Below are 25787 nucleotides of genomic sequence, written 5' to 3' on the forward strand. Positions count from 1 at the left end.
GAGAGAGAGAGAGAGAGAGAGAGAGAGAGAGAGAGAGAAAATTTGAACTATTTTTGTTTCTATTTTACTTTAATCAAATCCATCACATTTTTTAAGATTAATGAAGAAAACATCGGATGAGGGGGAAGAGTGGGGGAAAAATAAGATATTGGGATATTATTTTGATACCCCAACCCTCTCTTGTGTGTTGTTACTACACGCTATGATATATCTTTGTTTTTCGACTTCTTCTTCTTACAGGTTTTTAAAGGTACGCTTTTAAAGCCCTTTTACTTTCACATTGTGCGCTATCTTCTTTAATATTTCCAGGCGCGGCCGTCGATACGATGGTAGTGGTGGTGGTGGGCACTGCGAGAAATCCTGCGAAGTGAACCGAGAAACACACGATGATGATGATGATGATAATGATGATTATGTATACTCTCCTTTAACTAACTTTGTTAATCTTTTTTTATTTTATTTATTTCTTTCTTTTCCTTTTTTTTTTTTCCATAACTTTCGAGCCGTGATATTCGTAACGGGGGTATAAAAAAAAAAAAGGAAAATTACACACACGAACGCCACTCGTCGTCGTCGTTACGCATACGAGATTTTTTTTTACATAGAAAAAACAAATTCTCTTTTATTTGTTTTTTCATATTTACGAGAGAGAGAGAGAGAGAAAGCAACAGATTTTTCAAACGACGATAATCCACCCCCTCATCCCAGTCGTGTTGTCGATTCAATAATATATACGAAATTGATTTTATTAATACTTTAATCCGACGTTTACTTAGATTAAAAGTGTGCGTGTTGTCTCTAAACAAATATTATTTGTTTAGAGACAATAATCTATGTTCATAGCGTCATTCGTCGTTTTCATTTAGGTCTTCTTCTTCTTCTTCTTATTCTTCCTAATACTAAAAAAGCCTAGCCTAACATTGCAAAGCATAGCATTGCATTGCATTTCATTTCATTGCATTGGCACCAAAACTCGTTGAACAAATAAAAGGTGCTGGTGGTGGTGAGGTATGTGTGGGTGGGGGGTTGAGAATAGGGGGTGGTGATGGGTGGTATGTGTACATTCTTCTATCATATTGGGGTCTCCTGTTCGGAACAAAATGCTGTGTAAATCTAGGAGTCGATTTTCCCTGGAGGCACCACGATATGGGTGGCTGTGTGGATTAGGGGGCGGGGGGTGGGAAGCAAGGGGGTGAGGAGGAGTTTGAGGATTGCGGCAACATACTACTACCGGACGTTAAACCTATAGATGGTGCCTTCGTTTAATGACGACGCTCTATTTTCGTCGATGCCACTCGACGAACGTCGCCCCCGATGTTTCTCTGCTGCTTGCTGCTGCTGCTGCTGTTGCTGGTTGGTTGGTTGGTTAGGTTGGTTGGGTTGAGGTGGTGGTGACTTCTGTTTTTTCAGTCAACAGGAAGTAATAGAATTTCATTTTCTTCGATGAACGCGCGCCCCAGACGACTTTTTTCTTCTCTTTCTCTCTTTTAATTTCTTTTTTTCCTTTCGTGTGTTTTCTTTTTCGTTTCTTATGGTCTGGGGTTGGGGTGGGCGAGGGAGAGAATCCCCTTAGACAATTCGAAGAGGAAAATGAAATATAACCGTGGGAATATGGAAGCCATTTTGAATATAAGAAGACGACGGGTGGTGGAGAAAGAAGAAGAGGAAAAAGAGGAAAGAACCAACAAGAGAAAAGTGTACAGTAACCGACTTCTTCTTTTTCTTCTTCTTTTCCCTCCCCTCCTCCCTCCCAAACCTCTAAATTTCGTAAAAACTTCGTCAAAGTTCGGGAAACTTCGTGTTGAATTTCGACGTTCATCTTTTTTCTCGTCCGATGACCAGTTGCTATCCTCTCTCTCTCTCTCTCTCTCTCTCTCTCTTTTTTTTTTTGCTTTCTTTAACCTTTACTTCGTTTACCTCGTAACAATTTATTCAAACGACGTTCGATAAACTTGAGAATGACGTAAAAAATGTTAACCATCAAACAGATAGTTTCTGGATAGAGTTAAACTGAACGGAATGGGTAAAGGGGAATAAAAAAAGCTTAATAATAATAGGATTAGGTTAGGTTTTCGCCTTGGAGAAAGAAAGAATGTGAGCGTGGAGTTTGAAATACCACTAAATCATACGATTCATTGAATAAATCATAGAAAAAGGGGCATAGATGACCTACACGTTCTCGTTCCACATCGATCTAGAACGTTTTCCAATAAGAAACGACTTTGCTTCTTCTCTTTCTATTTCTCTCTCTCTCTCTCTCTCTCTCTCTCTCTCTTTATTTATTTCTATCTATCTATCTATCTCTCTCTTTCGTCGTTTTAATAAAGTGGGACGAATGCAAATTCCCTTAGACGAAGAATAAATCGCGTTCAAGTATAAAACGCCTACAATACTCTTGTGCATTTATGCAACCTAACCTAATATAACCTAACTTAACCTTTGACATATATCAATCGTTGTTGTTTATCCAATTGATTGGAACATTTCATTTCTTATTGAACAAATACGTTGACAAGAAAAAAGAATAATAATATAATAATTGCATTTTTTTTCTACGTAGAATTATTGTTCTTAATAATCGTTTTTATTTAATATTTAACCTGATTATTATTATTATTATTATTATTCTTCTAAATATAACATTGATATATGTATTATCGTCGTATTGTTAAAAGTTAAAGAACAAAAATGAGAGAAACACAGAGAGAGAGAGAGAGAGAGACGAATCCATAAAAGAAATTATCCGATATATACCCCACGACTATTGTTCTATTTTCTATACTTGGCAGGTGCCAAGGTGTCGATAGAACAGGTAGACACGAAGAAAAAGGACGAGAGAAAGAGTGAAGGCAAATACACAACACAAATCGCGTTTAGAAATGCGATCGCGGAAACGCATGAGGAGAGGCTGCGCGTTAACTTCTAACGTTATACGTATTCGTATGTGTACAGTTAATATCAAAAGTATTTGCATATTATACTTCAAGTTACTATACATTGTTTTCTATTTGAAATAAAATCATGTTCATGATGTTATTATGCATCTTATAATTCCTTATAAATATATATATATATATATATTTTTTTTTTTATGTCTTTTAGATTTGGATAAACGTTTTACGATCTTTCGAAGTCACCTCCTCCTCCTCCTCCTCCTCTTTCTCCTCACACTACCGTATCTTCTTCGAGTGCATACGCGACACTTGAAATAAAATATATATTCCGCTAGACATCGTAAAGAGACTGTAAAATTACCGAAGATCAGTTTTACAACCGGAGTCGAGTTTTTCTTGTCTAACGGTAGAGTAATAGACGAACGGATTTTTTTACGTTCGTAAAAACTTTCGAGTATTTGTTAAAAAATATACAGTAAATTTTCATGCGAAGAGGATGAAGTATGATAGGCTTTTAATATTTTCGTTCGAACGTATTTTTTTGTATAGATTATTATTTATCTTCAATTATTTGAAAAAGTATCAAATAATAGAAAATATAAATTGATTTTAAAATATCTCTAGTATAGTAGTAATAATAATAATAATAATAGTAATAGTAGTAGTAGTAGTACGTTCGATAAAATCTATTTTCACGTAGGACAATTATCATCGTGAAATAAACATGGCGGCTTGCAAATTTGTCAGCCATTTTGGATTTTAAGAAAATCCCTCGCGATGATTGGTTCTTTTCGTAAGAAGTTTAAGAAAAAACAAAATGGACGCGATTTCTCGACCCGTGTTTTTATTTCGATCGAAAATCGTCGAGTCAGTGATTCTCAATCGGCAAAAACAAACAAAACAAAAAAACTAAAGTTTCGGCAAATGATATGCCGACGTGGAAGGAAGAGTTCAGTCGTTGCTGCCGCCACGTTGGTTGACAGTTCAACGACCTCTATTAAACGAAACCAGCCATGTGCGCCTTGTCAACCTTCCATCTGCGTTTATACACGTATACACTTGTATATGTGTGTGTCCTCTGTATTTGCGCGAGCAAACGTCTCTGCTGATGCAGATATATACTTTTACGCGCTAAAAATTCACTCGGTTTCGGTGTGTGATCCCCTCCCCTGTCCCCCACCGCCCAACTCTCACGAGTCGCACGAAAATATAACAGAAAGTTGTGAAGGAAAAGAAAAATCGTATTGAATATACATCCGTCGTGTATTATATTATACGTTTCTACGTTATTTTGCTTAAGTTAAAAAAAGAAAATCAAATTACTTGTTTTTTCCACGATGTTGTTTCGCAGTGGTGTTTTCAATCGTTGTAGAAGGAAGAGAGAGAGGGAGGAGGGCGCATCATCCAACGTAATCAGAAGTTCGTAATTTCTTACGAGCCTTTTTCTTTTTTTTTCTTTTACCAATTTGTATGTCAACAAGATTTCTTGTCGCAGTAGATAATTCATTCATGGTTCAATGGTTAAAAATTAGCGAAACAAATTTTCAGGAATTTGCAGGAAAATGAATCTTCTTCGAATTGAATCTTTTTAGGAAACTGTTGTAGAAATGTTTGTCCAACGTTGCTAGTGCTGCTGTTGCTGCTGTTGCTGCAGTCTTGTGTAGATAAGCATGCACATATGCATCTCTATGTACCTGTAAAAAAATAGAAAGAGAAAGAGAGACAGAGAGAGAGAGCTTTCCCGCGGCTGCTGAACGTTTGCAGAGTAGATAGAAAAAGAAAAGAAAAGAAGAAGAAGAAGAATCTCTACGGGCCAGGCAGGGCTGCTAAGCGCGGTGAAATCGTTGCGATGAAGAGAAGGGGAAGCTGAGGAGAAAAAAAAAGCATGCTGTTTCTCTTCTGCTATAACCCCCGCTACAATACACACACACATATCTACATCTTTCTCGTTGTAAACCACCAGGAGAGGAAAGAGAGGTTCAACTGTGTCTGCTAGCTAGTCTTCTGTTGCTGTTGCTGCTTTTACACGCACGACGTTCACGCGGCGCATCCCAATGGCGTAACTCTTGCATTATAGGTTATGTTTCCCTACAAAAAATAACCTTTGCAATTATTTTCCCCACGTTTTCTAAATTAATTATGTAAACGTAAGAAGAAGAAGAAGAAAAAGAAGATTCTTTCAAGTATGTTTCCTTATCTGAAAATGATTTATTTTTTTACATAACATTTGTGTCCAATAATAAGAACACTGTTAATGATGATGGGTTAGGTATTCATACAACACGAAAGTTATGTTAGAAGGTTATAGTAAAAACGAAATTACATTACACGCGTAGGCCAATGAATTGAACATATTTTATTATTCCTCGTTCTTACGTACATATCTATAAATAATAATCAGTTAAGAAACTAGCTATGAATTAGTCAAGAAGTTGTGTGTGTGTGTGTCTGCTACGAAATAGTCTGTTGGGAGAGATATATAGGCAAAGATTACGCGTTAATATTAATAGTATTCGAACGGAGAACGTATTTAAGTTTTATCCTATCTCCATCTATCTATCTATCTCTCTCTCTCTTTATCATAATCACTAGATCACTATGTATACGTCAAATAGATAGAAAGAGAGGAACCGGTTGCCTCGTTTTTACGCCACGCCTTTTATATTGTACGTTTTCGTCGTTCTTCTTCTATCTTTTCTTTAATCTCTCACTCACTCACTCTTTTGCAAAGTTCTTTGCATGACGCGGAAGGAGGAGGATGGAGGTGGTGGAAAAATAAAAGAAGAAGGGAGAGGAGAAAAATGTGCATTGTTGGGGTTCCTGTTTACGCGGGGACTACTACTTCTATCCAACGCGCTTACAGACAATGCATAGAAAATAAAAGATATTCTCGGTTAACGAGGTATCTTTTTTTTTTCTTTATTTTGTAAGACTTTAGCAAGCCTAGAAAAAGACAAAGATAGATAGATAGACAGATAGAAGTACGCAGAACAGCAGCAGCAGCAGTGATCATGCATTTTTTCGAATGTTACGCCACTGGAACAACTCGCACACGCTAACTTTTCCTTCTTCTTCTCTTTCTAATCTTTACTTAACCATTTTTATCTTTCCTTTTCCTTCTTCTGCTGATGTTGCTGCTGCTGCTGTTTGTAGTGCTAGTGCCTAGTGCTGGGAGAACTTTGTCATTTTATGTTTCTATACCAAACCAAGTCACCGAGAAGACCTCACGTACACGTATATATGTAGTATATGCATTATGTGTGCAGTAGTATGTATTGTGTTGTGCTGAGTATTGTATACAGAATGTATTTTTACATACACGGTGGGGTGGTGGTGGTGGTGGGACCCCTCTCTTTCTTTCCCTTCTCTTTTCCTATCTCCGTCTCTTTCTTTTCTATACGCACGAAGAGAAGAACATAACCTAAAGACTCGAACTGGCTTTCTCCATGCAGAGAGAGAAAAAGAGAGACCACCAGAAGAAGACACGAAACAAGAATATAGGCGCGGCAGCGATCGTAATATGGACTACCGTTACTTGTATTCTTCTCTCTCTCTCTCTTTCTCTTACTTTTTTTTTGTTCCTTTCTTCTTTTACCTCCCACTATATATATATATACATATATTCTTCGTTTACTATACTATCTTGCTCGAAAAAAGTTTCAACAAATATAAGGTTACGTTTATTTCCAGTAAGGATAGAGTAACATACGAATAAAATAATGCATAGTACGGGAAAAAGTAACATAGGAAGAAGAAGAAGAGGAGGAGGTGGAGTAGAAGAAGATAGGAGGCTAAAAAGTTTTGAGGTTATTTTTAAAATCAATTACTCCTTTCCACCGAGAGAGAGAGAGATAGGGCTTATTTTGTTTTCAAATTATAAAACTAATACGAGCTTTCTGTAAACTTTATTTCCATACAACCAACTCTCTGCGTAAAATTTCAAAATACGTCTTTACACAAATTTGCATTAACGATCTTATTATTATTATATTAGTTTTCTTCGATTCCTTCCTACGATAAAGTAAGTAGTAAGTAGTAGCAGCAGCAGCAGCAGCGTCCATTTTGATTTTCTTCGATCGCGGCCATGTTGTTAAGATGGCGTGGGACGTACAGGTGTTTCTAATGTCGTTTCATCGTTAATTATTTTCACTGTTATTATTTATTTCTTATCGAATCTTCTATATCGCGAGTAATTTTGTACATTAGATTAAAGCGAGGAGGATATAAACAAAGAAAAGAAGAAAAGAAAAGAAAAAAAAAAGGAAAGTAATGAATAAAAAGTAAGGTTAATAAGAAGTAATTTAGGAAATTATTTACAAGAGTTTTGTTGGGGGGTGGGGTTGGTTGTTATATATATGGAAATTGATGGATAGAAAAATGAAGAGAGAATTAATAAAATCGATAGAAGGATAAAATATTAATCGCGACGATTTTATTTTCTATTTTCTGTGTCGTATTTACAGTTTACGGTTCAAATCTCTCTCTTTCTCTCTTTCTTTTTCTCTTTCTCTCTGACTTTTCATTCTCATCCGGTCTCCTCTACGTATCTCTACATTAAAATAACGGCACCTTGGCTACGACAGAGACGGCAATCACCGTTTAACGTGACTCCAAGCCTCTCTTCTGCGACCTCGAACCCACGCGGCCTCGTAATCGTTGCCTTCTCTCTTTCTCTTTCTCCCTCCTTTTTCATTCCTCTTCTTTCTCTTGTATTAATCGGAATAGGAGAACAGACTTATCATCGTAATCGACACTATTACCACCACCATCACCATCACCAGGCACGGGGAATAATAATAAATCCCTTGGATGATAATTCATGTTGAAAATTCTAATTTACGTTTAATATCAAAAAGAATATCATCATCATCATCTCTCTCACACATTATTTCGCACAAAAAATGTGTCTATGTCGGTTAGAATTGAAAAATACTTGCACAAGATATGTCAAAGGTTAATACAACGTGTGAAATCAACATCCGGTCATATATATATGAACGATATTTGATTTGATAGAAAAGAAACACCATTCAGGATTATCGTTCAAGCTTAATTTTAATCCAATATTATAACACACAATGCTGCTGCACATATATATTTTCCTACTACAAAAGTTGTTCGTATTATTATTATTATTAATGTTATTACGATCGAACGGTTGTAGGCTTCTCAAATGGGGAAACGGTAAACTTTCAAGATGGCTTACGCAATTGCGCGCGCGTATGCACTATACGCATAGAAATAAACACACCGGGTCGGTCGTTTGTGATGTATGCGTTCACTTAAATATGCCAAGCGTAGTCGCGTTGTCGTCATCGTCGTCATTATTTTTTTTTGTCCAAAGTATAGACCTATAGTGATATAAAATAGCTTACCGGTTACCAACAAACAAACACGATTTCGTCAAGTGATATCGATATTTCGATATCTTTTTCATGATACGCATTATTATATTGTACGGTTGTGTTGTTGTGTCGTGTGTTTCGTAAGAACACAATAATAATAATAATACTACACCTAATTGAAAAAATCTTAATTCATCGGAAGAGATAGAAAAAAAAAGAAAAGAAAAAACAATCGAGTAGCGTTAATAAAATTTAAGCTCGCAATAGAGATACAATGATGAACATATAACCCACGTGACGACCCCTACATTACAATGATGACGACACAAACTATAGGTCAAGCAAAAGAAGTGAGAAGAGGGGGGGAGGAAAGAGAAAGAAAAGAAAAGAAAAGAAAAAGACGGTGACGACGTAGAAGAAGAAAAGGCGGTTGGCAAACGTATGTGTATGTGTGTGTTTGTGTCCATCCCGCAATTGCAGGAAGTCGTTTTCCTGCCATAGTAGCGCACGATCGCCATCTTCGGATGATAAGATTCTCGCGTTAGGACTGGTCGAAGAACACATTGATTGTATTATTCTCTTCCCTACACACACTCTTGCAACGTTTATATTAGTCTCGATTTTCCTACAAAACTAATATAATCATTTTCTTTATAAAAATCGAGTTATATATATGTACGACAATTTAACGATCATTTGTGTATAATACGAAAAGAAGAAGAATAAGAAGCAGCAGTAGTTCTCTTCCAATAAGATTTATATATTTCTCTTTTGCACTTCGATCGGAAAGTGGCAATTGCTAAAGGGAGAAGAAAAGAGTGACTAGATAGTAGGAAATCTTAAGAAAAGAAATAGAAAAAGGATGAGGAGAAAGAAGACGAAGAAGAAAAAGAAAAAGGGGATTGGTAAAGGTGTTTTTCTTCCATCGGGAGAGAGAATTTTGCGCTGGCTTAGCACAGACACATTCAAAGAAATGAAAAAGAGAGAAAAGCACATACACACACACACACAGTGATAGTGTTCTCTCTCTCTTGGTTCTTTCGTACGACGTCGCCGATGTTAGGAATCGTTCCTCGGTTTGCCCTAGTACGATGACGAAGAGACGAGAAGGTTGGTAATGTGAAGGGGGCAGCAAGAGAGAGAGAGGTTGGGAATGATGGTGAGAGGGTTGGTGGTGGCGTGGAGGGCAAGGGGGGAGTGAAAGGGGGAGCACCACGGCGAGTGGAGCGACGTTAGTATTTTGGTGTAGTGGTGGGGGATGGGAGAGTGCGAGCAGGCGAGTAAAGTGGGGATGTAGGGGATGGGGAGGGGATAGCAGGGCGTCAGCTGCGTATTGCCGCACGGGCAAAGGGGGCTGGGGGGGTTGGGCGGACACGGACGGGACGGCAACGGAGCCCTAAGTGGGAGGAGAGAGGGTAGAGAGCTCGAAACGAGTAGAGCTGAGTCATAGCGCTGTTGCCACGTCCTCGGCTGGCCTCGTTGAGGCGCCCACCGTCGTTCTAGCCGCTTGCTTGCTTGGATAAGCGCTGTTGCCACTTCTTCTTCCTTTTCGTTTGTTCGTTTCTGGCCTGCTTGCTTGCTTGCTTGCTTGCTTACGACCGTTTTCCTGCGACGCGTTTTGCGGTTCTTACTTACATTGGGATACTGTTTCTTCTATTTCGTCTTGTCCGTCGTCGTCGTCGTCAGTCATCATCGTTTTATTCTCGTCTTTCTGCCTTTTAAGAATAACATTAAGAAGAAGAAGCTTTTCCGAGAAATTTCTTCCCTATCAGGATTTTCTTTCTCACGGTTGTGTGGGGTTATACTAAATACGTTCTTGTTGTTATTGGTTGTGAGGAGGTTACTGTTGTTTTATAGTAAGCAAGGAAACAACTTCGTTTGATAACGAACGAGTTAAGGATTATCTTTTGTTTAATCGTTGGGGTATATATAAAGAGATATAAAGAAAGAGAAAGAGAGATAAAGAATAGAGTTTGCGGAATTGATGAATATCGATCGGCCATTTATATTTTTTCTCTTTTCATCATATTTCATTCTCGATTGAATTTCTTTCTTTCTTTCTCTTCTTTCCACCCTTCTCTTCATTTCATCTTTTTTTTTTATATAATATCCAGCATTGACAAAGCTTACTTTAAAACCTCTTCTTCTTCTCCTCTCCTCTTCGGGGCTTCTCTCTCTCACTCTTTCTCTATCTCTCTTCTTTTCCTTCACGTATTGGAATTCATGAAGAATGTTAGATAACGTCGAGGTTAATAGGAAAGTTTACGGGCGTGGGAGAGAAACAATATGAAAACGACGAACATCACCAACGAATGAGATAGGAGGTTTCATTATGAATTTTTCTCTTTTTCTTTCTCTCCAACTCTCCTCTAACGTTTCCGGGCCCACGTACCCAACGTCTTTGTGGTACCGGACGATGTTTTTATTCGGTTGAAAAGAGCCAGAGTGCGCTGGATATGCGAAGAAGACGAGAGGAGGAGCATCGAGGGGAAACTACGAGGGAACAAAAGCCTTCTTCCTCTCTCTTTTTTATAGCATCGTCTTCATCGTCAGTCGTCGCTGCGTGGTGCTGCTCCCGCATTGTTTTCTTTTTATTTCGCATTTATTTTCGTAGAATTCGCTAAACCATTCATCCGTTTGGTTATACTCATCACGAGAAATCGGCCGTTCACTTTGTAAACTTCAAACGAAGAGAGAAAGAGAGAGAGAGAGAGAGGGAACTTTCCAAATTCGTTCAATCGCATATATGTTTTTTTTTCTTCCTATTTTTTGGTTTAGAAATCATCACTCACCGTTCATATAATAATATTTCATTATAAGAATATTTTATGCATAACGGGTGTACGTAAAAATCATGCATAAAAACTTACTCTCATTTCTTCGTTCAACGTCGTCTCGAGAATATTAGGATCCGCCGCCATGTTGCGCATTATCATCGCCATTTTGTAATTAGCAATTCGAAGAATAATGGATGATGCGTCTACCAATAAAAAAATAATGACCACCAATGGAGTCTACGTATATTCATTACATCTCTATATAAAAATGCGATAATGTAAGATTATTTTGTATAAGAAATTGTGCATCGAAATGTAATTGCGATCACTTTAAAAGAAATGAAAATTTTATCGATAAAAAGTATTAAGAATTTTGGAGATTAAGTCTTGAGCTTCTAGGAAAATGATATTTTTGTTGAGGTTATGTACGTCGCGTAGAGGAAAGTTTATCCTACGCGTCATCGGCATATAGAAGTTTATCATCGCTTATGAGATATGAATATCGCATATGTGCGATAATTAAAAAAATACGATACGTGGTATGCATGTATATGTATATACATTCGAAGTCAGTCCAGAGGAAGAAGAGAAACAACACACACTATATACTGATAATAATACTTTTGCAATTGTGTGCCTAACGCTGATGAGTTTACGGAAGGCGAGGAGTTTCTCTTTCCTTCTTCTTTTTTTTTTTTTTTACTTGTGTGCTTTGTCCTATACGTTTCTCTTTCTCTCTCTTCACCCCTGCGCCTCTTTTCCTCCCCTCTCTCACCCTCAACTCTTAACCGTGGGCCGATGTATTGATTTCCTGTTCGTCTCCTGTTTCAAACGTAGAAAGACGAACGATTGGTCCGAGCACTCTCAACGTTTTCGATCATAGCACGTTTTGTGATTCTCCTAGGAAATTTATTTTCTATATATGCATGTGTATATATACTACATTTGTATAGGGGATATATATGTACATGAATACGTACATACATACCATACATTCACACATACATATATATATACGTTGGATGCAAAGAGATTTATGATTTATGCCAGCTCGTGAAAGACGAGAGCAACTCTCTTAAAAGTTAACGAACGCTGCTGCTGCTGCTCCTACGTGTTTCTTCTATATTCTAATGTAGTTTTATCATAAAACATGAAAAAAAGTAAAGAAATAAAATAAAATGACACATTCATCTTTATAAAATAATTTTTTATATTCACGCGCACACCGTGCGTCATTTGAAACTCCCGCTAGTATTTTTCACAACCCGTTTCCAAGCTGTATGTGGTATGGTATGTGTCTCTTTCTCCGTCGTTCTAGACAGAACAAAATGGCGGCCGGACGGGAGATATTATACGGCATATAAAATAATTAAATTGCGAGTACGATCGAACTGTCTCTTAAGAGAGAGAAAAAAAGAAAGGGAATAATTTTTTTTTCCAAGTAATATATGCACTAATTTACAACACACTTTTTTTTTTTCACGTAACACTTGAGAGATTTTATCATTTTACATTTAAATAAATCCTCTCATATAATATATTACCCTGTTTGAATAGAAATCTCGTTATATCGTAATATTATCGCGTAAGGAAAAGAAAAGAAAATGCTTGAAAGAAACTAATCCGTTTGAATCCTCGATCCAGTATCCCCGATCTGACCTACAGTGAATATCTGAACACAATATAGAGTTCAGAGGATATATATATGTATATATATATTATACACATATACATTCTCGTCTTGTTAAACCCGAGGATAAGAGAAGAGTTCGTCTCGCATTCGTCGAGAGGAGCAGATAGAAGGAAGAAGAAAAGAAGAAGAAGAAGACTGCTATGGAAGAGAGCAAGCAAGCAAGCAAGTCCGTAGAGTAAAATTCCTTGACGCGCGAGCAGTGAGCAAAGAAGAATAAGAAAGAGAAAGATAGATATAGGATGGCGAAGAGAAAGAGAAAGAGAAGGAGAGAACTCGGTTTTGTTTGACGGCGGGAGGGCCGAGGTGGGTTGAGGTTGGTTGGAAAGGGACAAGTGGGGTAGGGGACGACATGGTTCACGGCTCGCTTGCTTCGCTAGCCAGTCGGCCAGTCACCGTGGCACTCGATTTCCCCTCTTTACCCCATCGGCAGTAGCAGCAGCAGCAGCAGCAACCAACCAACCAACCCAACCCAACCCAACCAACCAAACCTTCCTCCATTTTCCTTCTCTCCTCTACGTATTCGCACGACGCACCACGGAAAAAGACGACGTCGCCCGATGTGTGTGTTCGTGCGTGTTCGTAAATGCTGCCCTCCTGTGTGTTAGGAAGAAAGAGGGGGAGGGAGAGGAGGGAAACTTCTCCTCGAGTGCCTTCGATCGTCGTATGTACCGCCGCTCCCTTGTATGCCTTCTTATTTTACTGACGGGGGAACCTGAGGGGTCGAGAGAGGGGTTAGTAGAAAGGTGACAAGGGGTGGTGGAGGAACAAAAGGGGGGATTGGGATGCCGAGGTGAAGTAAGGAGAGAGGAGAGTGGAGTGAAAGAAGGTACGCGACCGCGACGCAGAACGCTATCGCTCTTTCTAACCGTCCGAACCGTTTGTTCGTTTGTACACGTTCATTTGGTGTGGTTCGAGAACCCTGCTGCTGCTGCTGCTGTTGCTGCTGCAGCTGCGACGAATCGAACGGCTTTTTTTTTTTGGTTCAAGAATTTCGCGTGAAATTTTCCCCGAGAGAGAAACGCAGTATTAACAGACAGGCAGACAGACTGGGAGGCAAGCAGTCAGTCAGTCAGTTAGACAGACAGACGAACAGGCGGACATACTGCAGTAGGCAACAGCACACTGAAGAGTTTTTCACTTTGCCCGATTGTCATAGCCAATGCCTAAACTGAACAAAGTCCTCTCCCAAATTCCTCGAAACCATCTCTCATCATTGTCATCCCCATTTCATTTTTGTTTGTTTCGAAAACACGATGGACAGCAGGAGAGCTAGCTGCTACTTAAACGTTTCTTTTATTGGGATATATATATTCAGTGGCGAAAAAGGATTTTTGAAGTTGTACTTCTTCTTTTTTTTAATTGGGTTTTTAAGTATCATCACTCGAGGACACCATCACACGATTCGAAGTATCGATTTTTTTAGGTTCTACATTTGTGATAGTAATTCACGAACGAAGGTGTATATAATCCCTGATGTATTTTAGGATTTATTTTTTTAATTAATTAAACGAATTCAACTGGTATAGGAGGAAATTTTTCCTGAGGATGCTTTTTTTAGATTTCTCAGGGTGTTTTTACGATTTATGATACATTTGAGAGAAAAAGAGAGAGAGAGACGTGAGATGATCATCGAAGACCTTGAATAAAATATATCTTCGTGATCATTTTTTGAATTGGAACAATTCTTCTGTACTCTCTTTCTCATAGTTTCTGTCCCTTTTCTTAAGGAAAATGTGGTATTATAATTTCTCTTTTTCTGGCAATTGAAGAATTTCTTTAGTTGTGTTTCGTTAAGCCAAGAAAATGTAGATGAGATAAACTTGCGACGCAACGCTACGTAATTGCGCATCGGCCCATCTGCGAATCGGATCACACGCTTTAGCGAGGAACCACGCCCCATGGTTGTGGTGATGTTCGATCATTAAAACCAACGGACTCTTCTTCCGAGGATACTACGACGACGACGAAAGTAATTTTACTTACGAACGCGAGGGGAGAAATTAAAATGGGAAGATCAAAAAATATAGGGGAAAACCAACAAGAACAACAACAACCCCACGGCACGCTGATGGTTGGTATAGCAGCAGTAGCAACAGCAACAGCAGTTAAGGTGTTCAAAGTCCCGTAACAAAATCAACGTATTTTGTTAAACAAAAACGTTGTTAACGAAATACGAAAAAACATTAGGATTGTCGTATGCAAAAGTTAAACCAAAAAAAAAGAAAAAGGAAGAAAAAATAAAATGCACCATTGTTTTTTCGAGGTTCAGTTGTTTTCCTTAGAGAAGAAGGAAGAAACTCCCTAAGATAAAGAAAATGATTATCCAATCCCTATCCCTTTTTCTAACGACGTTTGAAATAATCCGAGTTGTGTGTGTTGGGTTGCGTTTTATCTCGCGAATCTTCTTATCCCCCTCTCTTCTCGACCCTCTTCCAACGAGGCATATATGTTCTCTTCCTCCTCCTCCGTCACCTCCTCTCCTGTCTAACCGTGTATCCTCATTTATTCCCTCTTTTCTTTTTATAAAATATAACATTTTTTCTTTACTTTTTTATCAAGGAAAAAACAATTTGTCGCGAAAAACCCTCGCGCGCAAAAGGGCGGCGGTGGACGACCCCTATTAATATTTTTTTAGGGGGTTATGTTTTACAGCAGTTATCAGTCGAGATTTTTTGTTATAATGTGCTGCTTGCTTCTCATCGAAAATACTTTTTGAAAATATAATATTAACGCCAGACAAATAAAACTTAAATATAAAGAAATAAAAGAAAATGATATATCCATCCCGGTGCGGTTGTTGTGTTCCGTGGCGTTTTATAATTATTATTATTAATCCTATCAAAATGGAGGGGGAAAAATAAATATTATATATCGGATATATAATGTGTAGTATTTCCTTTTCCGATCAAAAATATAAAAATCGTGCCTTTTTTTGTTTAAATAAAAGAGAAAAAGAGAACGGAAAACAGTAGGTGTTTATAAATACGTGCAACTCGCGCGAGATCAGCCGATCGACTCGCTGAGAAAAGTCGAGCCTTCGATATCTGCGTCTGCGCGTAGCTGCTCTACAAACGTTCGACCAATCGCAGTGGCCCTTTCATCATCCTCTTATCGACGATTATTCCCCACTCCTTGCGCATTGTCAGAGCAACCGTAAGAGAGAGAGAGAGAGAAAGAAAATAAGAGAGAACTTGCTTGCTTCTCCTCTCACACAGCATACACCCCAACCCCCTTCTCACCCTCGAACCATCCAAACTTCCCCTTCTCATCCTCTTACCATCCAAACTTCCCCTTAGTTCTGCGTCGAGGGAACTACGCCGTCATTCTCTGGTGTTCGTCTTCTTCTTCTTTCCTCTCCTGCCTGCCTGCTGCACCGTCTCCTCCTCCTCCTCCTCCTCCTCTTCCTTTTTCTCTCCTCCACCTCGTCGTCATCATCGATGGACGGTTATACTACCCGTGCTTCTCCTCCGTGTATTATTCTTGCCGAGCAGCAAGCAGCAGCAACCAACCAACCAACCAACCAACCAACCAACCTTCTCTCTTTCTACTTAAAACTTCATTCTTTTTATTCTCATTTTTATACAAGATGATACAATATTCTCTCTTCGGAGACAGAGAAAGAGAGAGAGAGAGTTCTCTTTTTTTATTAGAATAAAATTAAAAAGGGGGGGAAATAGAAAAAATAATAATAAAAATTGTCTGGGAGGGAAAAAAAAGTAACACAAGAGATCCGTGCGTCGCACATTCGCGCAGCTAGAGTCGTCTCCGTGTCGTCGTCGGTGACTAAAAACGCGTAATGGCGGTGCGTAACTTTTACCGACGCCATTTTTTATACCTCCTTTTCTTTATTTCTTTTTCTCTTTCTCGCTGTATTTCTCTACGTATATAACGTCGTAGATATTTATATAAAAATTGTACTTTATATTTTTATGATATATATATATATACCTTTTTATTTTTTCATCTTCTTCATGTTTTTCTTTTGGAAAGTAGTAATCTTCTTTTTCTTGAATATATATACCCCGTTGAGAGAGATTTTCGATATCATACTTTAACCGTTTCCTTTTCTGTATTTCTGTATTACTTTTGTGCGCACATTTAAACCGAATAAAATATATGAAATATCTAGAAGAATATGGTATACACGTACATATCAGTTTATCTTCTTTCTCTACGAGTAGAGGAGAGTAAGCGAGCGAGGGAAAGGCTTGCTTGCTTGCCCGTCATGGCCGCTCTGCAAAAACATCCGCAAGGGCTTTTATCCGTACGGATCTGAATGCGCCGCCGGAGGAAGACTTCGATCGAGGTCTCGTCGTCTCTTCTCCTCAGTGTGTCTCCTTTCTCCTCTTCCCTTCCTGCCCTTCTTCTTCTTCTTTTCTTCTCTTCTCTTCGGTTTCTTCTTCTTTCAGCCGCGCGCAAAAGCAGCACAAATGCTTTTACGCGCATGCGCACTCCAATCTTCTCCTTTTCAACCCCTCCAAAGTCTTCACTTCCCCCTCCACTTCTTCGTCATCCCACCCCCTACTTTCTCTACCTCTTTACCACTACTCTTCCACCTCCACCTCCTCCTCTTCTTCTTTCTTCTCTTCTTCCCCTTATCCCCCACTACCAGCAGTTCGTCTCTCTAACCTCTATCCGTCTTTCTCTTCCTTCGACTTAATTTCCTCCGGCTCTCTCGTGTCGGGTATCGCGAGAGGTTTCTACGGGCAGAGGATTACAGGGTCTCCTCCTCCCTTCTTCGAAATCCCAAACGATCTCTCTCAACGAGAATCCCTTCTGCTGCGCTGTTGCCGTACTCTACCTACCATCAGAGTATTACCGTTCAACGTTGCCAACTTTCCTTCCTACACTGTCGTCGTCTCTTCTTCTTCTTCTTCTTCAGCACACCTTCTATTACTTTTCAAACGTTCCACGGACTTTGCCTATCCTATCTTACCTTACTTCCTTCCTTCCTTCCTTCCTTCCTTCCTTCCTTTCTTTCTTCTTTTATTTTCTTTACCTATTCTATTTCATTGGATGTTAAAATATTGATGCAACGACACATTTGTAGAACAACAACGTGTAGTGTAATCCTCCTTCCCTTCATTTTCTTTCTCCCATTCCCCCTATGTTTTTTTTTCTCTCCATCCTTTTGAACTTTCACATTGAGGATGATAATATGCCATTTGAACTAGCGCACAATGACTCTCCCTCTCTCTTTCTCTTTCCTCTGAATATATCGTATATATCTTCTCTAATGTTTGCATTTCACGTTCATTGCTTGCCTCCCACCCTCACTAATATCATTGATCAACTATCATAAGAATACGATAAGAAAAGAATCTTCTTTTCTCAGGACGCGCGTGAATCACTAATTCTTGTTTTTTTTTTCCTTCTCTTTTTAAAGATGATACATGTTACCCTGTCCCCCTTGTTTTGCTATATACAATATTGTATAAATTTGTTTTAGAAAAGATTAGATAAGTAAATACAATTGAATGTTATTTCTGTTTATTCTTATAAAGGGGGGTGTTTTTTTTTCAATATTTAACATAAGAATATATTTGATAATGATTTGTTATCGACCAATTCACCATAAACTTTACATTATGTATTAACACTTTACTGACAGGCCGCTCAGCCGCAGATACTCTCAAACGACCCGCTGTTTTTCGGCCTACATTAGCGCACGGGAGTATCTGTGCGTTTCATATGCTCAGAGAAAATTTTCCGCTTTCTGTTATTACTGGATATATTAGGATATACAGCACATTACAGGATAGGATAATTAAATTTAATAAAATGTTGATAACAACAATGCAACAAAAGCGATTGTTCGGTAAGCGTTGGCAATTAAAAAAGCCGATTAATAGGCTATCGGTCGGTTAGCGTTGCTGATGAAAAAAGCCGATTAATAGGCAATCGGTCAGTAGGTGTTAAGTTATTTATAATAAGTTATATATATATTAAGTTATTTATATATATATATATGTTTGTTTTAAAAATGAGTTTTAAAAGATGATTATTTTATTGAATGAATTTTTATTTTGTTGTATTACAGGTATGGACGCGTGCAGAGCGTCAAGCTGCTGCCGCGGGGCGAAGTGTGCCCTGTGGACGGAGGTTCCGGTGGTTCCCTCGGGGAGGGCAACGAGGGTGGTTCCGGTTCCAGTTCCGGTAGCGGCGGCGGGGGCGGCGGCAGCGGGGGTGGTGGTTGTTCCTCGATTAACACCGGGGGCGCCTCCGCGACGGTGGCGTTCATGGATATCAAGTCCGCAGCGAAGGCTCACGCGACTGAACACACTTTGGACGAACGAGCCCTTACGACACAATACTACGAGCCCCAGCATCTTCAACATAGATTTCCCTCGCACGGGTGAGATATATGCGGGATGATTTATAATTAAAACCCTTTCGAAAACATTCACAGTATCAAAAATATGCACAGTGTTGTTGTTGTTGTTGGTTCTCCCTAAATCCTTTTAACCTTTTCGTTAACTATAGGTGACGACTATAACCGGCAAGATACAATTATTCTACTTTCATTCTATTACATTAATTATACTAAAAATAAATTGTCAAATCACGTAATATATATTCTGGATATGAAAATAAATCGACGTTTAAGGTGACGTTGAAAAACTTAAGACTACCGACGCTCCAATGTGTGTGCATACTTTTCGGTACGGTGTTCTTCGTTCGAATTGGTCTAACGAAAGGGTTAAATAACAAACTGTGCTGAAGAAAATAATCATTGCTCCAATAATATATTTATATTTTTAATATGAAAAGTCTTACAAAATGATATAGGTAATAATATATTTGCTAAATAAATTTATGTTTGGACGCCGGATATATACGGCGCTCGTATCACCCACAAATGGGATGCCGAATAATATATGCAGTGCTCGAAGCTAAATGGTTAAAACAATTTTTAATTTAACTATATTATTCCTTAAACAAACAATTGGCAATTCCCCCTAGGCTTGATACGAGGACACCACCTACCTTCCTTGTTAGAATATGATCAGGTTCTCGGTATAATGAATTCAAGTTTTTAATGGGCAACTGGAAATAAACACGAACGTGAGATCTGAATATCTAATCTAGGTATAATAAAAGTTACAATGATTCATAATGATCCGTACACTTGTCATTATAACTAAATGTGGATAAAAATAAAATATCCTCATGGATCGTGATGAAACGTTGAAACAAGTATTTCAAATGTTTCCCTATCTGCACTGTACAACGTGTGATGTTCTTCTTCTTCTTCTTCTTCTTTCCCCGCCCCCTCATGACGAGGAAACCGATAACGATATTTTTGCTTGCTCGTTTTCGAACGACTTGCGTGTTTTGTATACGTCCATTTTTCTTTTTACGTTTATGCATGCGTGTGCGTGCGTGCGTGAGTACGTATATAAAAGAGCACTTTATACGATGAGTCACGTTGAAGTCAAGGAATCGATTAAATCGCACATTTATATACCGGAAGCTAGTTAAATGACATTGAAACGTCATTACACATGTGTTAGGAGGTCTCTCTTAGTTTTCTTTATATTTTTTCTCATGTATGGTCTTTGCCCATCCTCTCATATATGTGTGTATGTATGTATAGGTTATACACACACTTCCTTATACACATAATAATCCTTTTCTAATCATATCAAAAATACCATGTTGCGCTGACTATTGTACTATTTCAAATATGATATATACAAAATGTCACAATATGGGATGATGATGGTTGCTTGTGTAAATAAAACTTCAGTGGGATGAAAAAAGAAATTTAGTGAAACTCGTCGTCATCGTCGTCATCGTCATCGTCGTCATCATCATTGTCGTCAATTTGATGAGTTGACGTACCACACACCCCTCCCACAAATGGATGCAGTGTTGGATTACAGTGAATTTGGATTAAATATAAGTGCCAAGTGTCATAATCTTCATCGTCAACTTCATTCTCATCGTTTTGAAGACAAATGCATCGTGTTTAGTGCACGGTGCATCATTGAAAAACAAGTATGAATTGTTATTGGAAAGGTAAGTCATGGAAACCTGCTGTGTATGGGACCTTTTAAATATTATTTATCCTTTTCCTTATCAGAAGACCATACAGAGACAATATCAGTAATACTGTGTGTAGAATTAAGTGGAAAACGTTGAGAGAAGAGATACCTTTAGGTGTGTGTGTGTGTATAGAAAATGTCGACATCGTTTTTTTGATGAACTCCTCCTCCTCCTCCTCTCTACGATATCATCGATAAGTTCTTATCAACTGAAAAGATATCAATCACCCACCACTACCACCACCACCACCACCTTAGTCGCGTTGAATTCGATCGAATATTACGTGTGTTCTTTCATATTTGAAATGCGTCGTGGGACACGGCGCCAACCATGACACAGTGGTGGTGGTGGGGTGTGGGGGGCTCCTCCTCATCGATTTTCTCACTAATTAAAGTATTTCCTAGAAATATTACAAGTTGCTTTCGCGTAGTATTATCGCGATCATTCGTTTTGATGAATAGTCAATTTATGATCTGTTTTTTTTTAACATGAACCCTGCAGGCCCCTCGTCTCCTCCCCTTCCCCATCCAAAGAAATTGTCGTTCTGGCCCGTTGTGTCTTCGGTCGATAAGGGAAATTGCAACGCCTTCGTTGCTGTGTGTTTGTCTATCATTTTCTCTTGTTTTTGTTGTTTTTGTTATTCCCTTAGTGGCCTTTTTTCGTAATTGTTTGCTTGCCCGGCCACCAACCAACCAACCCAATCAACTAACCAACCAACATCACATCACATCACGGTGACGTGTAATAATAAAAAGCTTGTTTTATTTAATTACTTGGATCTCTGTCGTCAAGTTAAAAAAAAAAAAAAAACCATGCAAAACATGCGCGTGGTAATAATTTCTGGTTTCTCATTAACCACAGTCCGTGTCTCTTCACGATGACTACGTACATTCTACTATTTTCTTCGTATACTGTTTAGAAAAAGTAATAATTAAATGCAGACAAAAATTATATAGACCAATAACAACGTATAAAAAAAAAAAAGAAGAGGAAGAAGAAGACCAACCAGTTGTTTCAGGAAGTAAAGTAGAAAAGAAGTGTTCGCATATAGAGATAAGAAATGATTTTTATTTTTCCAATCAAAAATGAAGAAAGAGATTAGAAAGAAGAAACAAACTTTTAATACTCCGGGTTATATTAAACGTTACTTTGGAATGTGCGTCTATTTTTCCCCCTCCTCCCCCCTTCTTCCTCCTCCTCCTCCTGTGCCCCACCTCACTCTGTCTCTCTCTTTCTTCCTGTCTCGGTGAAATGTAACAGCAATGGTGGCGTTGTTGCATTTCCATGAAAAATTAGACGACCGTGACGATTTCGAAGACACGATGGATGGACGGAACGGAACGGAAGAGGGACCGCGGGGGGGGGAGGATATTGTCGAAGAAAATGACGATGAAGAAAGCGACGTTGCCAGACGTTGTTCGTCGTCGAGTGACGGAACGTCGAACCGTAACGATGACGAGGGGGGGGGTGATGGGGGGGGATGGGAGAGGGCATACAACCTTATTGCGGGTGCTCAAAAGAACCTGTAAAAGGAGAAGAAAGGGGGAGGGGGCAGTTCGACTGTTAAACGTTTTTTAGAGTCGTAGGTTTATGAATGTACAAACCCTTTTTTTTCCGACCCTCGTTGCAGGAATCGTCTTCTCTTCCATTTTGTTTTAATCATAATTGAATAAAAAAATGTTCTTTGCGAATTTGTTCATTAATTCGTAATTATTATTTAGGAGTTGCGTTTCTACGTAAGAGGAACTTTGAATCGTAACGTATATACAATCATTGGTGATTCGTGCAAAATGTTCTCGTTGGAGAGCGGTGACGTCATCGTTCAATATTTATCACAGTATCGGCAAGGTTTTTTTTTTTTTTTTTATAATCTACTTATGAATCACAGACGTTTATAAATATAACCACCACCAGCACCGGGGGCTTATCGAATCGAATCTGATGATGAAATTTCTAACTCGCGATGCTAAGATTTAACGTGCAAGTCACGTTTTAATGTTAGAGAAAGAATGAAAATAGTTTGCGTAGAGGTTAGAAAGAAAGAGAAAAGAGAAGACAGACTTTACTAATACTTGACCATATAGATAAAGATGGCGTTAGACTAATTTGTCATGACCCTACCTTTCTGTCGGTAATGCGCATGCGCCTAGGTTATGCTGATACGACTCTAGAAATATCTTATCGGGTATATTATTGTGGCCCCCATACCGTGCATGCCAAACAAGTCACGACACATGCAAGAAGCTACGATTAACCCTTGCCCCTTTGTATATTTCTGCGTGTAATATATTACACACGCACGTAGTAAATGTAATAATAATAATTATAATAATATATATTAATGTGTACATATTTGAGAAATATTTAATAAATTCGATAAGAATTTTTATATGAATTTCACAATCTAAGAAAATAATTTTATTTTTTCTTAACGAGATAGTTTTATACTTACGGTATTTTGTTTCCTATATAAAAAAAAACTATGAGAATTAAGTATGACAGAAGAAATAAAAAAAATTCGTTGAGATATATTCTTCTTCTTCTTCTTCTTTTTTGAGGTTAGGTGTAGGTAAGAATAATTGCGCAGAGAACTTATTTTTTCCTTAACTTAAAGCCAGCCCTTCCTCCTCGTTTTCTTTCACACAAACCACACAACCGATAACCTTCTTTGAATAACGGCGTCTATCCTCTCTGAGTGAGATGATTGGTTAGAGATCAAGCCACAAGAGAACGTTTCGAAATCTCTTTTCTTTTTCTTTCCTTTTCTCTCCCTCTTAGGGTGGCGGGTTGAGGGGGAGAGAGGGTGGAGAGGGGTCTTCTTTCCACATCCGTGTCACGATTTGGAATCTCTACTTTGGCGTGACCGACGTGACACGCAGTAAGTTTTGTCCTTCAGTGTTGTGTTGGATTTTACAATGAACAACTTGTCTCCGTCGCGGATATCCTCTCTCTTGATGCATCACCACGGATAATCTCCGGCGGATGATCTTTTTTTTTTTTTTTACTTTTCTTCTTCATCCTTCGAACATGACTCGCATCTAGCATCGGTTAATTTTTTTCTTTTTTCTTTTTTGTTTTATACCTCACGAGGTTACCTTCGTACGCATTTAATTCTTTCTTGCATACAAGAAAGATAAAAGGAGAGAGAGAGAGAGAGATATTTATCTCTCGAACAATTCTTCTCTCAAGGTTTCAAATACGTATCAGGCAAATTTGTTTTAGAGGTGATATAAACGTATGAACGAGGAATAAAAGACTTACTTACCTTGTCTTAAGTGAAGAAGAGAGAATGAAGAGAAGTACTTCGTATCACGATCACGTGACACTTGAGGAATAAACAAATCGCTTAGGCATAAAGATCACGTTCATGAGTTATCTCAGTAACCACGAGATAATAATAAAAATAATAATGATGATGATTAAGATGGTGATGAAGATGGTGGTGGTGCTGATGATGATGATGATAATTCTTTAGCAATCAGAGTAGACTAAGTTTGATTTGGTATGTTTCAGAAGTTCGGAGGATCATGGCCCGAGTGGCGGCAGTGGTTCCGGAGGTGGAGGCGGAGGAAACGTCGGCGTCGTCGTCGGGGGTGGTGTTGGGGTCGTCGTCGGTGGTAGCGGAAGTATCGTCGGATCTGGTAGCGGGAGTATCGTCGTCGGTGGAGTCGGCGGAGTCGTCGGAGGCAGTGGTGGTAACCCAGTTGGCATTAGCAGCGGCGTCAGCGGCAGCGGTGGCAGTGGCAGCGGGGGCGGCGTTGGCGTCGGCGTCGGCGGCAGCGTCGTTGTCGGTGGCGGTGGCAGCGAAAGTAGTTTCGTCGAGTCCAGGAGCTCACACGTTGGTTCTCACGGAGGTTCCCACGGGGGTTCCCACGGGGGTTCCCATGGGAGTTTCTACAGCGGAGGCGGCGGGGGTGCCGGGAGCGGAGGCGGTGGCAGCAACGCTGGCAGCGTCGGCGGCGTCGGCGGAGCAGGAAGCGGAGTCGTCGTTGTTCAAGGCCACCCAGTCGATCCTAATAGCGGTGATCCTGGTGGCTACATACCACGTGGACGTCCACCACCTGGTAGCTCTTACCACGTGACGTCGAGCAGGGCGAGGGATCGGCTTTACCCGAGGACAGGCCCTTACGGCTCCGGGCCGCCACCCCCGCCCCATTTAGATCGTCATCGGCCACCGTCTTCCTGGTCTTCTGCCTACGAGTCTACTGCTTCATCGAGATATGGTAATGCACCTCCACCACCTTCACCGGCTACCAACGATTCCTACCAAGATGAACAAGGTAACTCATTGACATGAGACGAACGACATTCCTCGAGGATTAGAGGCGGCTTAATATATATTAAACAAACATTATTTTTCCTCGGTTTATTTTAATTATTTGTTAACAATAGGTGGCGGAGGTATTAGTAGCAGCAGCGTTCACCGACAACACAAGAAACAACGTAGAAAATCTCGAAGCGGTAGCAGCTCGCCGAGCGGTAGTAGCCGTTCCGGTAGTAGCAGTAGTAGTCGAAGCGGCAGTTCCGCTGGTAGCACATCCGCTGCAAGCACGTCACCAGGAAGCTCACCGCATCGTACCGGAAATGCTGTTGCAGTCACCGAGGATCGCAGGCCATTGGCGATATGCGTTCGGAACCTTCCTGCTCGTAGCAGCGACACTTCCCTCAAGGATGGCCTTTTCCATGAATATAAAAAACATGGGAAGGTCACGTGGGTGAAGGTTGTCGGTGCAGCGGGCGACAGATACGCTCTGGTTTGTTTCAAGAAACCCGAGGACGTAGAGAAAGCCCTAGAGGTCTCCCACGACAAACTATTTTTCGGTTGTAAGATCGAAGTTGCGCCTTATCAAGGATACGACGTCGAGGACAACGAGTTCAGGCCGTATGAGGCTGAACTAGACGAGTATCATCCCAAAGCAACTAGGACGTTATTTATTGGGAATCTCGAAAAAGATGTCACCGCATCTGAACTCAGGAAACACTTTGAGCTTTTTGGCGAAATTATCGTAAGTTTAAACACGATTATGGA

General features: G+C 39.5%; 1 protein-coding gene across 3 annotated transcripts in view; it reads left to right on the forward strand.

Moving 5' to 3' along the window:
- The window catches only part of LOC106786093 (protein split ends), a 78296-nt gene that overhangs the window by 37151 nt on the left and 15358 nt on the right, over positions 1-25787 (forward strand). For 2 of the 3 annotated variants that reach the window (XM_014747118.1, XM_014747120.1), the window contains exons 2-4: positions 18750-19064; positions 24272-25038; positions 25151-25764. In XM_014747118.1, the coding sequence (XP_014602604.1) occupies positions 18750-19064; positions 24272-25038; positions 25151-25764 (1696 nt within the window). The remainder of the gene's footprint in view (positions 1-18749; positions 19065-24271; positions 25039-25150; positions 25765-25787) is intronic. The other variant, XM_014747119.1, reaches the window with a different exon arrangement.

This window comes from Polistes canadensis, unplaced genomic scaffold (assembly GCF_001313835.1).
Source record: "Polistes canadensis isolate GaletaPanama2010 unplaced genomic scaffold, ASM131383v1 scaffold_65, whole genome shotgun sequence".
In the NCBI taxonomy this organism is placed as follows: Eukaryota; Metazoa; Arthropoda; class Insecta; order Hymenoptera; family Vespidae; genus Polistes; species Polistes canadensis.